At 45.5% G+C, this 15,020-nt stretch overlaps 1 protein-coding gene across 3 annotated transcripts in view; it reads right to left on the bottom strand.

Moving 5' to 3' along the window:
- Positions 1 to 10,601, bottom strand: part of LOC120312522 (protein argonaute-1) — a 32,165-nt gene extending 21,564 nt beyond the window's left edge. The window contains exons 1-6 of one of the 3 annotated variants that reach the window (XM_039353325.1): positions 10,224 to 10,601; positions 8,279 to 8,399; positions 7,146 to 7,327; positions 6,073 to 6,209; positions 3,557 to 3,691; positions 1,553 to 1,693 (exon numbers count right to left, since the gene is read on the bottom strand). In XM_039353325.1, the coding sequence (XP_039209259.1) occupies positions 1,553 to 1,693; positions 3,557 to 3,691; positions 6,073 to 6,209; positions 7,146 to 7,327; positions 8,279 to 8,399; positions 10,224 to 10,513 (1,006 nt within the window). In that variant the 5' untranslated portion in view covers positions 10,514 to 10,601. Of the gene's footprint in view, positions 1 to 1,552; positions 1,694 to 3,556; positions 3,692 to 6,072; positions 6,210 to 7,145; positions 7,328 to 8,278; positions 8,400 to 10,218 lie in introns of all 3 variants that reach the window. The other 2 variants (XM_039353328.1, XM_039353327.1) reach the window with 2 other exon arrangements.
- Positions 10,602 to 15,020: the final 4,419 nt, after the last annotated feature.

The following is a 15,020-nucleotide window of genomic DNA, read 5'->3' as shown; positions in this document are numbered from 1 at the left end:
AAAATATGCTTGTGAAAAAAATCTACAGGAATGTGCCACAAGCTTTCTGAACACTGTCGGTTCCACAGGACCAGACACACGATAAGAAAGCCTTGCTGACTTAGATGCAACTTAATCTTAATTTTTAATTCAGCACCAGTACTCTCTATGTCAGTTTAAAACAATGGTTCTCAACCGGTCGTAAGTCGAGGACTACTCAAATGGTGCAGCACCGTTTGCAGAATGGGACTTTTGGCGGGCTCAACAGGGCAGAGACAGCCTGGACAATTCCTATTGGCTTTTGAAAGCCAATAGACTTAGACTCTATTCAAGAGAGTCTATTCTATTGGCTTTCAAAAGCCAATAGAATAAAAGAGAGTAGCACAGCTAAGGAAAAGGGGGAAAAAAATGGCGGACTGCGTTGTTTGACGACCCCCGTGAAATGGTCGTTCGACCCCAAATGGGGTCCCGACCCACAGGTTGAGAACCACTGGTTTAAAAGAGAGAGATGGAACACAAATTGGTGGAGAAGAAAAAAATAAAGCTAATCAGGAACATGCCTACATTTCTGGTTGATAGGCAAGTGATGGTGGTGGTGGGTGGAACAGGGAAAGACTGTGGCATGTTTTTTTCATACATACTGTGTTTCCCCGAAAATAAGACCCACCCTGAAAATGAACCCTAGCCCTGATTTTGGGGGGGTGGGCCTAATATAAGCCCTACCCCAAAAATAAGCCCACAGGGGTGGCTGGGGGTAGCCGACACAAGTGGCAGCGACCGCACAGGGGCCGACGCTGTCTGGCAACTGCTGCAGCCTCCCAGCCCCTTGGAGCAGGGCAGGTAAATCCAGCGCTGAGACAGAGGCGAGGCAGGCGATCTGGACACACCGCACACTTTTTGCCCAGGGGGAGATTGGAACCTTTGCTTACAAATGGGGCGGTTGGAAACCGAGGGACTCGCTCCGTTTCCAACTGCCCCATTCTCCCTCATTTCTCCAGTCCAGGCCTATGGGGCGTTTGGAAATGGAGTGCGGTGGCGGAGAAAAATGACAGAGCTGGAAAGCAGGCTAGCGAAGGAATGTTTGGGGAAGGGAGGGGAGCTGCACAGTGGTGCACCCAGCTCTCCAGCTCCACGGCGCCAGAGAAATGCAACGGAGCTGGAAAGCAGGTGGCAAGGCAAAACCCCCAAGGGCTCCAGGCGCTGAAACGGGCCCATCGCTCCCCAGGGCCACCGGAGGGCAAGCCCGGCATCTACTGAAATGCAGTGGCATTCCAGCTCTGGCGGGAAAGGGGCAGCCGGCAAGCAGGATGCCCACCCACTTCAGCATCCTCCTCAAAGCTCCGGGGCTCCGCCCTGCGCTGCTGCCTCCCCACTCATCTCTTGGGCAGGCTGGGCCAGGAATGGCAGCCCTCCAGCATCCCCAACTCCAAGACCCCCACTCCGCCCGGAGGAGTGTCAGCCTGGCCACCCCCGCCTTGGTGCCCTTTCCGCCGCCACCCAGCACGGCCGCCCCAGAGCTGCAGGGGCTGGCCTGGCACAGGAAGGGCACACGCCCCCCCGAACTCTCTCATACCGGTAGTAGGTCCGCCCCCACGCTCCGAGGTTGGCCCAATCACCACCGCACTTCGAAGCTCTGCGTCTCCACCCCATGCGCAGGCCACGCCCCACTGTTTGTACCGAGCGTCGTCCCGCCCCGCCCCCACGCGCTCGCCACCTGTTGTACATGGGAGACATAAGACATCCCCTGAAAATAAGACCTAATGGGTCTTTTGGTCCCCCCCAAAATATATATAAGGCCCGGTCTTATTTTTGGGAAAACACGGTATAATCCTCTACTATCTACCTCTGCTCGCTTATTTTCACACAGAGGTCTTTCCATTCAAGCAGATATCTGCATAATCTGAGTCCTGGTGGCGCAGTGGTTAGAATGGAGGACTGCAGGCAAGCTCTGCCCGCAGCCTAGAGTTTGATCTTGACAGGGCTGAAAGGTTGACTCAGCCTTCCATCCTTCCAAGGTCAGTAAAATGAGGACTTAAATTGTTGGGGGCAACATGCTAACATTTGTAAACCATTTAGAGAGTGCTATAAAGTAGAGGCCCCCAAACCTTTTGGGCTCCAGGGACCGGTTCTGTGGAGAAATATTTTTCCACGGACAAGAGGGGACGTGGTTTCATGTCCTGTCTACATCCAATGGATGGGGCTTCATTTGTTTGCGTGGCCCGGTTGCCACAGCCCGATGCCGATCCACAGACCGGGGGTTGAGGACCCCTGCTATAAAGCACTATGGCAGGGGTAGGCAACCTCGGCTCTTTTATGACTCGTGGACTTCAATTCCCAGAATTCCTGAATCAGCAACGCTGATTCAGGAATTCTGGGAGTTGAAGTCCACGAGTCATAAAAGAGTCGAGGTTGCCTACCCCTGCACTATGGGGTGGTATATAGTTTAAGTGCTCTTGCTCATGCTAATTTCTTCCCCCATCTGCCCACTGCCAAAATGTTTACGCTTCCACTGTTTTAAGTGGGAAGGAAGAAAGGCAGCAACTTAGAAAAGCTCCATTGCTGTACTAAAACTATGCCTACATATAAGAGGAAAACCTGGTGTAAATCTTGGGTGAGGTTCCAAGAATTGCAGAGGGCCTCTTTCTACTCACCCCCTTCTTTGCCACGGAAAAGCTGGGGTTTTCCCCAGATCCCAGCTATTCTTTTCAAAGCTCTCGCCATGGCGCTACGAATCAGAAGCAATTTTGTTCTCACTCTTTTCCTCCGCCTTCTGCTCCTCCCACTACAGGTAGTCCTCAACATATGACCGTAAAGGAGTTTGCCCAGTATGGTCTTATGTTGTGATGGTCATAAATCGAGTCGCTCACATGCTCAACCCGACTTTACGACCTTTTTTGGCAGCAGCAGCAGTCATTAAATGAACTTTGACTCAGCCTTCCATCCTTCCGGGGTAGGTAAAATGAGGACCCAGATTGTTGGGGGCAATGTAAATATATATATATACATTGCTTACTGGTGTATACCGCTTAGAGAGTGCTTGCACTTAAAGCGGTATATAAGTCTCATAAATAAATAAATAAATAAACTTGGCACTTGTGATCACCATAGTCATTAAAGGAGCCCTGAAGTCAGTAAGTGAACCCATTGTTTGCCATGGCATAGTCGTGCCAAAAACCGGAAGCAACTTCCGGTTATTGGCAAAGCCATGATCAAATGTGATCACATGACTGCAGGACACTGCAAAGGGCTGTAAAGGCAGCTGTGTTGCAGATGCCTGAAGTGCATTCAAGTGGCTGTGTGGAGGGAGGGACTGTCACAACTTTAGAACTGGGTCATCCTTCCTTTTTTCCAGGTAAGTCATAACTTTGACTGGTCGTAAGTCAAGGACTACCTGCATTCAATAGTTCAGCTTTTGTACAAGCTTAAGAAAACCCTGAGCAGAAATCTCAGTTGGGATGCTGTATCGGTCTCCAATTTTTGTTGTTGGTGCTGCATTCAAATCAGTCCCGATTCCTGGCCGCTGCCTGGCCAAGTCTCTGTGGGTTTTTGTTTAAAATTCCCTGACTTTATTATTTACCTTTGATTTCCTTTGTGAAGCGGACCCGCTGAGAATCAGTCAAAGGCTTTGGCTGTTCGTCAATGTTCCGGATGTCCAGGACTTCACACATGAATTCAATCACAGGTTGAGCCTTGTAGAACGCCGTGGCGGATACTAAGCAGAGAAAGGTGTTAAGTATCAATTCTCACAACCATTGAATCACCCTTGTTCAAACTAAGCAGACAGACAAAGTCCTCAGCTACTCTTGGCTTTTGCAGTGTATCTACAATTTTATAATTCTTATCCAAACACCTTATAACAGTGTTTCCCAAACTTGACAATTTTAAGACATGTGGAATTCAACTCCCAGAATTCCACAGCCAGCGTTGCTGGCTGTGGAATTCTGGGAGTTGAAGTCCTCATGCCTTAAAATTGTCAAGTTTGGGAAACACTGCCTTATAAGAATTAAGCTCTTTAATTCTCTTGCTACACCTTTTCAGATTCTTAATACCAACAAGATGCTCCCAATGAAAGTTCTTCCTCTAGTCACTCAAGATTTTTAATTATTCCTTTTAGTAACAGAGATGTATAATTTATTCTTCTGTAATGTTAATGGCTATGGAACCAAAGCCTACTCTTTAACTTCTAGATTAGTCAATCAACGATATCTTCTAGAATTTATCAGGATCCCTTACCTCAGTGGTTCTCAACCTGTGGGTTGGGACCCCATTTGGGGTCGAATGACCATTTCACGGGGGTCGCCAAACAACGCAGTCCGCCATTTTTCCCCCCCTTTTCCTTAGCTGTGCTACTCCCTTTTATTCTATTGGCTTTTGAAAGCCAATGGAATAGACTCTCTTGAATAGAGTCTAATTCTATTGGCTTTCAAAAGCCAATAGGAATTGTCCAGGCTGTCTCTGCCCTGCTGAACCTGCCAAAAGTCCCATTCTGCAAACGGTGCTGCACCAGTTGAGTAGTCCTCGACTTATGACCGGTTGAGTAGTCCTCAACTTACCACTGGTTGAATAGTCCTTGACTTACGACCGGTTGGGGGGTCGCGGCATTAAAAAGATTGAGAACCACTGCCTTATCTCTTTTTAACTACAAATTCTACAAAAGTCTTTTTTCCCCAAAATAAGGGATGACATTCTCTTTAAGAAGTTCAATTTTTTTTTTTTTTTTGCTCCCATGGGATTGTAAGACACACATAACTTGATTAGCAGATCAAAACCAAGAGCCTTATCCCTGAAGCCCTCTAAAATGCATATTAAAAGCATTCTGAGCCTTCCAAAGAACATGAAATGTTACTGAAATTGTTTAACTGAATGTTTTTTCCTCTGGTCTTTTCAGAAATTCCTCCTAAAGGTTTTTAGTGAGACCTTTCACAAGCTGTCAAAACAACTCTGCATTGAGATTATCAAGTTAAAACATTGCAATACAACCTGAAACATGAGGGGGAAGGAGCAGTGGAGCGTCCTCTTATCCAATATTACCCAGATATGTTGAATTTCGCTCATTGGGAATTATGGAAATGGACGTCTAAGAGTTATTCTTAACCTCAGCAGCTTTAAGGTGTGTGGACTTCAACTACTAGCATTCCCTAGAACAGTGGTGGCGAACCTATGGCACGGGTGCCAGAGGCGGCACTCAGAGCCCTCTCTGTGGGCACGCATGCCGTCGCCCCAGTCCTAGGCCTTCAGCTGGGTTTTATAAAACCTTTTCGCTTTAGGCCTCCACCACCATGTGCAAAAAGAAAAAAAAAGGTTCAATCAGTCAATTTCAACTTCTCGCGGGAAAAAAAAGATCTTGCAAAGTTGGAATTGATTGATTGAACTTTTTAGTCCCACCCAGTCTGCCGTTACCACCGCAGCCATGCCCGCCCAATGGGCCACGCCCACCCGATTGGCCACACCCAGCCAATGGGCCACATCCACCCGGCACCCAACGAACAATGCATAAATGGGTTTTGGGTTGCAGTTTGGGCACTCGGTCTCTAAAAGGTTCGCCATCACTGCCCTAGAATTTCCCAGGATGAAGTTCACACATGTTAAAATTACTGAGACTGGACCATATTAAATGTGGGATGGTTGTACAGAACACTGAGCTTCTCACAGACTCTTATTGATACAGGTAGCCCTCACAACAGTCCATTTAGTGACCGTTCAAAGTTACAACAGCAGTGAAAATAATGACTATTGATCATTTTTCACACTTGTGACCATTGCAGCATCCCCAGGGTCACGTGATTTACATTCAATTGCTTGACGACTCACACTTATGACGGATGCAGTGCCCCAGAGTCATGCGATCCTCTTTTGTGACCTTGGGACAAGCCAAGTCCATGGGGAAACCAGATTCACTTAACAACTATGTTACTAATTTAACAACTGCAATGATTCGCTTCACAAACGTGGCAAGAAAAGTCGTAAAAGGGGGCAAAACTCAAATTTGACAAATTTCTCACTTAGCAACATAAATTTTGGGCTCAACGGTGGTCGTAAGCTGAGGACTACCTGTAGGTATGCCTTCAAACAGAGATGTGTAAGGATGATTACCGTCTATATTGAGCATCATCTTCCACATGGCCGGCCTGACAGACTGATGGAAGCCAAACCAGACCTCTCGGCCTCCTCCCAGCGGGTGATAGTATCCTTCAGGGGGAGAGAAGAAGGAACGCCCCACTGGAGTGTATCTGGGAAGATCATTAGAAACAAGGAGCCATGTTACCCGCTCATGAAAGCTCACAACAACTTTGATTTCAATTGAGGCACAACAGAATCAATATTATTCTCATCTTCTAAGAAGATGCAAAGCCCAGATCCTATTTCCATATCTAGAAATTATTGAAACATTTATATCAGGTTTAGGCAACCTTGGCTCTTTTATGACTCGTGGACTTCAACTCCCAGAATTCCTGAGCCAGCCATGCTGAGGGGAAAGGGAGAGGCTTCCAAGCTGAGCCATGCTGACTCAGGAATTCTGGGAGTTGAAGTCCAGCAGTCATAAAGCAGCCTAGGCCTAGGCCAAAGGTAGGCAACCTGGCTCTTTTATGACTCGTGGACTTCAACTCCCAGAATTCCTCAGCCAGCATGGCTCAGCTTGGAAACCTCTCCCTTTCCCCTCAGCATGGCTGGCTCAGGAATTCTGGGAGTTGAAGTCTATGAGTCATAAAAGAGCAGGTTGCCTACCTCTGGCCTAGGCCTAGGCCACTTTATGACTCGTGGACTTCAACTCCCAGAATTCCTCAGCCAGCATGGCTCAGCTTGGAAACCTCTCCCTTTCCCCTCAGTGTGGCTGGCTCAGGAATTCTGGGAGTTGAAGTCCATGAGTCATAAAAGAGCCAAGGTTGCCTATCCCCGATTTATATAATACTGGTGCTTTTATCATATTTCAGTGAAATGTATATGAAAGAACTCTTATTTTGTCCTTTCCTCCCCTAAAAATTTCTGGAAATGATCTTATGAAGAGGTTCTTGATCTTTATTCATGGTGTCCCCCCAAAAAAAATTATTACATAAGAGGGATGTTAGGTCAGCAGATTACCGAATAGAAGTGAGACACATCTCAAGCTAGTTATGAGTACCTTCTTGGTATTCATTTTTCAAACATATCAAAGAACTAGATTTTACCTCATGGAAGCCAGGTGCCTCATGGCAACATCAAGGGCCTGGACAGATTCCAAAGGAACAGGGATTTGCCCACTCACTAGAGCTTCATGGAGCATCCGCCAGCTCACAATGGCCATCCATTTAATGGAGACTTTAAATATTCGGTCTTTGCCTTCCCCTGGAATTGTCACCTCAAAATCAACCTGCAATGGACCAAGGAAACAAGACGAACCCTTGAATTTTGGTTTCCTTCCCTTAATCTAAAAATGTAACGTGCTGTCACCTGCTTTGCATATTCCTGGAACAATCCAAATTTTGAACCTAGAACTCTCTTGAAAAAACCCAAAATCTGTTCGTTCTGAATCGCAGCCATGTCCTGCAAACAAGAAAAAGCAAGGAAGCAAGCATGCTATTATAGGCGATCCTCTACGTGCGATCGTAAGGGAGGCTGCCCTTCACGGACACAAGTCGTAATGGTCATAAAATGGGTCAGTCATGTGGGCAACCCACTTTTACAAACTTTTTTGCAGTGGGTCGTTAAGAGAACCATTGGTGGTAATTGCCAGTTTTCAGCAGAGCTGTCATAAAATGTGGTCATGTGACCACAGGACACAGCAAACTGAGGTAAATGTGACCAGTTGTAACTCAAGGACTATCTGTGTTTATTTGTTAGATTGTAATCTTTCCTCCTTTGATTCCCCCCCCCCCACATAATCATCCTGTAAGGTAAGTTGGTCTGAGAATGAGCAGGCTAAGAGTGAGTTTCCATGGCTGGCTGGGTCAATCTCTTCCTGGTTTAACATCCTAACCGGGACTTCACACGTGCAAATATTTCTTGCTTTCAGAACAGGAACACTAAGAGTTGTTTCATCCTTTTTTTCCCCCCTTAATGGAAAACATTTTGAATTCATAACTTATGGAAGTGTTCTGACCACACCAGAAGAACGTTGAGTTCCAAGTAGCTCTAGTACAGGGGTCCCCAACCGTGGCCACTTTATGACTTGTGGACTTCAACTTCTGGGAGTTGAAGTCCACAAGTCATAAAGTAGCCAAGGTTGGGAATCTCTGCTCTATTACATTCAGAATGTCTTTTACCGTCAGACAACCTATTCCGCATCTAAAAGGGGTTTTGCGCCTTCCTTTTATCTTCTTACCCTTTCGTTTCCAATAGGTAGAGCTGTGACGGTGTAGATGTTCTTCTTTCCATCGTACACCGGTTTCCGGTCCCCAAAGATCTGAGGTTTGAAGTGTTGTACCATATATTCCACAACCTCCCTGCAAAAATAAAAAAAAAGCAACAGACAGACATCGGACAGGGAGAGGAGGAAAGAAAAAGGAGAAGCTAGAAAGACGGACTTAAATATAATTCTGCTAGGAAGCTAAGGTAGTTAGAACTGAGAGCCGGAGGTAAACCCCGCTATTTCTCAAGTCAGGGCAGAAACTAAGAGCTTTGATCTAAAGCAGGCTTAACAAAATTGCCTGTTGTGCGTGGACTGGCTAGGACAAACACAAGCACGCTGAATTTATAAAGTCTGCACCGCCGACCACTGTGTAATACAATCACAGTCAAACATATTTAATATAGTAAATTGGATTACATTGGGTTGGGAAAGTGTGTTTTTTTCAGCACAGGGGGTATCAAAAAACTCAGAAGGATATGCAACTTACATGATGCAGTTGCAGTTGGCCAGTTGTCTTTTTTGACTCGACTTACAACCGGTCCTTTAATGGCCATTCCAGGTTGTGATGGACATCCCCAAAATTACTTATGACCCATTTTCAGAGTTACAACAGCTGTACGTGTTCCCTTAGTTGAATTTTGGACCACCTGACAACTGGCCCATTGGCTCATCTTTACAATTTGTGCACAGTTTGGGATGTTGTGCACAATTTGGGAAGTTTTTGCCAAGTTTCCTGTGTTTACTTGCAACAAAAAAGAAGAAAAAAAGCATCCTTTGGGGAAAATATATCCACTTAATGCCTGCAGGGTTCACTTAACCACCATTGTAAAAAATAAAAATAGTTATTTCAAATCTGGTGACGTGATGCCTCAACTTACAATCGTTAACATCTTACGACCATAATTTTCTATTCAATTACAGTCCTAAGTCAAGGACTTCCTGTAGAGTCTTGCACTGAGAAGAGACTTGGCATCAAAGACTTCCATGGCCCTTCCAACTCTTAAGACTTCGGAAAGCTGTGAGTAGCTTCATACTTTTGCACAAGCTCCCCTTGCATTTGTGACTCTCCCAGCTTTAAAACTACAGGAAGAAGAGTATTTAAATGGCAGCCCAGCTGTCTAAGAGCAGCTATTTTAAAAGCCTGGGACCACAGCCAGCTCCACCCAGCTGCTGTAAACTGACCGGAGATGAAGATCAAGGCTCTGTTTTCTCCTGAGCCACCAAGGCATGACTGGAGATGATGAGGGAGGAGAAGGGACATAAAACACCCTGCTTAACAGGAGAGGGGGGCATCGAAAAATTTCATCTTACTCTCAGCCAACCTAAGCAACAACAGCAGCTCCAGTCACACCAAACCTGAACAGGGCCAAGCACCCAGGTAGGCTGAAACAGCTAGGCCAAAAAAAATTGGACTTTCTCAAAACTTGGCAACAGACAGGAAGAGATGGCTCTACATACCTTTTTTCTCTGCCTATCCCCTCCCAGCCCACAAGCAGAACAGAGGAGTCCAACCTTGGCAACTTTAAGACCTGTGTCTCAAAGACACTTCTCCAAAAGGCAACTGGACTTTCTTGTTTTGCTTGAAGACATTTTGCTTCTCATCCAAAAAGCCTCTTCAGTTCTTCAAGCAAAACAAGCAAGTCCAGTTGCCTTTTGAAAAAGCACCTTTGGGACAACCATGACCTGGGTGATTGAGAATCTCCATAGACATTTAAGACCTGTGGACTTCAACTGCCACAGACTTCAAGCTGGCTGGAGAATTCCGAGAATTGAAGTCCACAAGTCTTAAAGTTGCCTAGATTGAACACCCTTCCTCTAGAACATGAGGAACATGTTCACCTGAGGTGTGTGTGTTTTTTTTTTCCCCAGTGAGGGCTGGAGGGAAGAAGAAATGGCTAAATGCGAATACTTGCCTTACCTGTTGACTCTGCGTGGACACTTGTCCGGCTTGATGTCAACTTCATAGTGATAGACATCGATTTTAGGAATGTCCACCTCAAAATAGTTGGCCAAGAGCTTGATGGGCTTCCCAACAGTTCCTATCCCAGGCCGACGAGGAGCTTGAAATACCTGCTGGAGGGGTGGCAGGTAAGTGCCTGCAGCAACTGCTAAAGAAAGAAAAAGGAGAAGCGGAGGAAAGAAAGAGAGAGAAGGATGGGGGGAGAGAGAGAGAAAGAGATAAGAGAGATGTGAGAAACCAGCAAACATTTTAGAGCGTCCAGACAACAGGTGTCCAACCTTGGCAATTTAAGACTTGTAGACTCCCAGAATTCTCCACCCAGCATTGCTTAGCCTTCGAGCAAGGATGCTCAAACTTGGCAACTTGAAGACTTGTGGACTTCAACTTCCAGAATTCCACAATGGCTGGCTCTGGAATTCTGGGAATTGAAGTCCAGAAGTCTTCCAAGTTGCCCAGGTTCTAGAGCATTCAATGTACCACATGTTTCAGTACGGAAAAGGTGCCCCCTCCCCATCACACTTCCATGTGTGCATCAGACTTCCTGCCTACCCCACCCCGGTCTACAAGAACTCCAGAGCTATCACATTGGCACAACACAAATCAAAATACAGGATTACACTTTGATGTAACCCCGGAAGGTGCTGCTTGTTTTATTACGTCCTTTTGTCAACCCCATTTTTCTCATGGCTTTTCCTCCACATTTATTGAAAATAAATGCCATCCCATACTGATTCGCCTATAAAGCATTTCGGGAGAAAATTGCAAAAAAAAATCCTTTTTTTTTTTTTTGAACCATGTCTTGTCCTTGCCATGACATTGGGGGGGGGGGGGAAATCAAGCTTGTAAGAGAAGCAGCGTTCAAATCACATTTTAGCTTCTTCTCTTTTTTTCAAAAGCGAACTGGGCCAATGTAATTAGTTTATAATTGAGTGTATTGCATGCCTCAGAAAACTGGATTAGTTTTAAGTTACCCGCGGATAAGACAGATGTGAAAAGAAATTCTACCTCCATGGCAAATGTTGTTTTGCATACGAAGGGTTTAGCTTCAATCCAATCCCCCTGGATAGAAACGGGGAAGACTCTACATACACTCCTTGACTTAAAATCATTTGTTGTCCTCACACTTACAACCAAAACAGCATTTCCACGGTCACCTGACCCAAGTTTGGGTGCTTGGCAACTGATACTTATTTACAACAGTTGTAGAATCATGGAAAGAATGACCAGAATCATGTGATTGTCGTTACAACTTTCCCAGCTAACTTCCAGCAAGCAAAGTCAATGGGGGAAGCCAGATTCTCTTAATGACCACGTGATTCAATTAACAACTGCAATGATTTGCTTGACAACCCTGGCCCAAAAAAAAAAAAAAAAAAAAGCTGTAAAATTGGGCATGACCAACTGCCTTGCTTAACAACAGAAATTCTGGTCACAACTGTAGTCGTAAATCAAAGACTACCTGTTACTCTAAACCAGGAGTAGGCAACCTTGGCTCTTTTATGACTCGTGGACTTCAACTCCCAGAATTCCTGAGCCAGCTATGCTGAGGGGAAAGGGAGAGGTTTCCAAGCTGAGCCAGGCTGGCTCAGGAATTCTGGGAGTTGAAGTCCACCAGTCATGAAGGGGCCATAATTTCCCTCATGCTGGCTCAGGAATTCTGGGAGTTGAAGTTCACAAGTCATAAAAGAGCCAAGGTTGCCTATCCCTGCTCTAAACCTTCTGTGTGGATTAAATGTAAACCAACTATGCTTTCCAGATGTTGCTGAATGTTTCACCAATGTTGAGAGAGTTAGGAATTGTAAATCAACCACACCTGAAGGACTGCCCAGAGTAGGTCGTCTTCATTTGGAGCGCCTATTTAATGCAAGGGGAAAGTAACTCCTTTCTGTTCATTTTCATTACAGATTTGGTAATGTCTTCAGATCTTTGTTGATCTCTACTGTATTTTTTGAAATACATGTTAGAAAAGAAACCACAGCTGCCATGCTAAAGAAAGAAAGGAAATATTATTTCCTGCTATCACTTATCCTCAAAGAGTGTGTTAATAATAAACAAACCTACACCTTTCAGCATCAGCCTTCAAACTGCTATAAACTCCCAGAGGAATGTTACTCAACATAACATTTTAGTAGCGTGGCCTCTGGGGAAAAAGTTGTAGGAAAAGAGCAGGCAGAGTTAAATGAGTCATCAGTTTGGAATCCTTATGTTCCCACAAACATTCCATTCACCCTTATCTGGCACCAATTTAGTACAGAACTTTGGTTGACTAGATTCTTGTATACAGGCTGAGCAAAGAAGCTATTGGAAGGTGGCCAATGGCAATCACATGACTGGGGACTAGTTGTCAAGCACCCAAATCATGATTGCATGACCACATGGAAGCTGGGATACCTAGAACTCCGAAAACCAGTCGTAACTACCGTGTAGTTAAAGTCAGCCTCTGCAGCTGAGGACTGAGTTACGAATTCAATCCATAGCTCAGTCCTCAGTTGCAGATCTCTTGCGGAACTGAGCTATGGATTGAATCCATAGCTCGGTTCTCGGCTGCAGTGGCCTTCTTGGAAAGGCCTGACTACGAAATGCAGGTCTGGCTGCAGAAGATGCCAGAGAAGAAATGGGCCAGCAAGGAGAGGCCTGGCTGCAACGTAAGCGGGTGTGGGGCGCATGGGGCAGATCCACACTCCCATCCCCACCTTAGCTTGATTTTTAGGTGTCTCACCCCAAAACTAGGGCTGATTTTTGGGATAGGGCTTATATTAGGCCCACCTCCAAAAATCAAGCTAGGGCTTATTTTTGGGGTAGGCCTTACTTTTGGGGAGACAGGGTATCACTCATTCAGTGATGATAACTTTGAACATTTGCTGAATGGGTGGTCGTTAACCAAGGAGTGGCTGAACTCCTGAGGAAATTGGAAAAAGACTCCTGCCTAAGTCCTATAAGCCGTTTTGTAGGTATTTTAAGACTACGTTTAACTAAATTATTAATTTTACATCATCCATCTATACGAGAAGATGCATGCCTGTTTTATAAAAGGACCACAAAGTCGAACATTATTTATTGCCTTAATGTTCCTACACATATTAATATATTCAGCCAGTGGAGGAGAGCTATTATTCCCCAGCTTGTTTTACAGCAGTGGTTCTCAACCTTTTTAATGCTGCGACCCCCAACTGGTCATAAGCCGAGAACTAAACCGATCGTAAGTCGAGGACTTTCCCTGCCCGGGAGCCCCGCGCATGCATGGTGCCACCCCCTGCGCCGACCGAGGCGTAGCTGGCAAGCAGCAGAGACAGAGCAGGCCGACCACCGGCTGGGCCACCAGCTGGCCCAGCCCAAGGGAGGTAAGGCACCCGCCGTAAAAGGGGAAAAAAATGGCGGACAGCCTTGCTTGGCGACCCCCGTGAAATGGTCGATCGACCCCAAATGGGGTCGCGACCCATAGGTTGAGAACCGCTGTTTTACAGGTAGTCCTCGACTTACAGCCATCGATTTAGCGACCATTCCAAGGTACAATGGCACTGAAAGCAGACTTTATGACTTGTCCTTGTACTTAGGACTGCCGTGGCATCCCCAGTTATGTGGCCAACATTTAGGCAATTGGCAGCTAGCCTGCATGTGCAGCATCCCCAGGTTATTGTGATCACAACTTGCGACTTTCCCAGCTGGCTTCCAAGAAGCAAAGTTAATGAGGGAAGCCAAATGCTCTCAATTTGAGTGTGATTCACTTTAAAAAATGGAACGATTTGCTTAACAATTGCCTTGGTTAGCAACTGAAATGCTGGACCGAATTGTGTTTGTAAGCTGAGAGCTACCGCCATATGTAAAAACAGTACAACAGTTTAGTTTAGTGGCTGTTCAAAGTTACAACAGCCCTGAAGAAAGTGACTTATGGCTGTTTTTCACACTTACGACCATTACAGCATTCCCATAGTCACGTGATCAAAATTCAGATGCTTTGCAACTGACTCACCGGTGGGGGGGGTCATGTGGTCACCTTTTGTGACCTTCTGACAAAGTCAGTGGGGAATCCACTTAACAATTGTATTAATAACTTAACAACTGCAGTGATTCTCTTAACAACGGTGGCAAGAAAAGTCGGGAAAAGGGGAAAACCTCACTTCACAAATGTCTCATTTAGCAACAGAAATTTTGGGCTCAATTATGGTCGTACGTTGAGGACTACCTGTATTGGCTTTTACTTGATCAAACTGAAACCCTGCATCTATTGACCTCTGCATCTATTGACCTCTTTGCTAGATCAACACACCACACATTTTGAACCTGTCCAAAATCATAAGTTCTGTTTTTCCAAGGCTAAGCTAGGACCAGGCTAGCCGCAGTCAACAAAACACTACCTGATCTTTTAGCCTGAATGTCTGCACTTATTCCTATATTCCCCAACATAAGCTATAAAATACAACTGCATGTTTTTACTCAATTCCAGAAGAAACCCAGATCAAAAGAAGAAGGCATAGTGGCGGGATGGTCAAAAGTTAAGAATTCCAATGAGCCCAAGGCAAAGGGGGAGTTTTCCAGGAAAAAAAAGGCTGAATATAATGGCCTTTAAAGCCAATTCTGCTCCATTGTTATGAATTTCCTCAGCAAAAGAGTTCTCCTATCGTGTCCCTGTTCCTGGGGCCTCTGACTATCCTGCCAAACAATAGCCAAACTTTAAACACATGGTTTGTGCTAGGGAAGAAGCAGGAGAAAAGCTGAGTTATAAGGACAGGCTTCTCAGAGGCTATTTTTAGGGCT

This window comes from Crotalus tigris, unplaced genomic scaffold (genome assembly GCF_016545835.1).
Source record: "Crotalus tigris isolate CLP2741 ecotype Arizona unplaced genomic scaffold, ASM1654583v1 scf7180000018517.1768243, whole genome shotgun sequence".
Classification (NCBI taxonomy): domain Eukaryota; kingdom Metazoa; phylum Chordata; class Lepidosauria; order Squamata; family Viperidae; genus Crotalus; species Crotalus tigris.
This window is presented reverse-complemented; position numbering and strand designations above follow the sequence as displayed.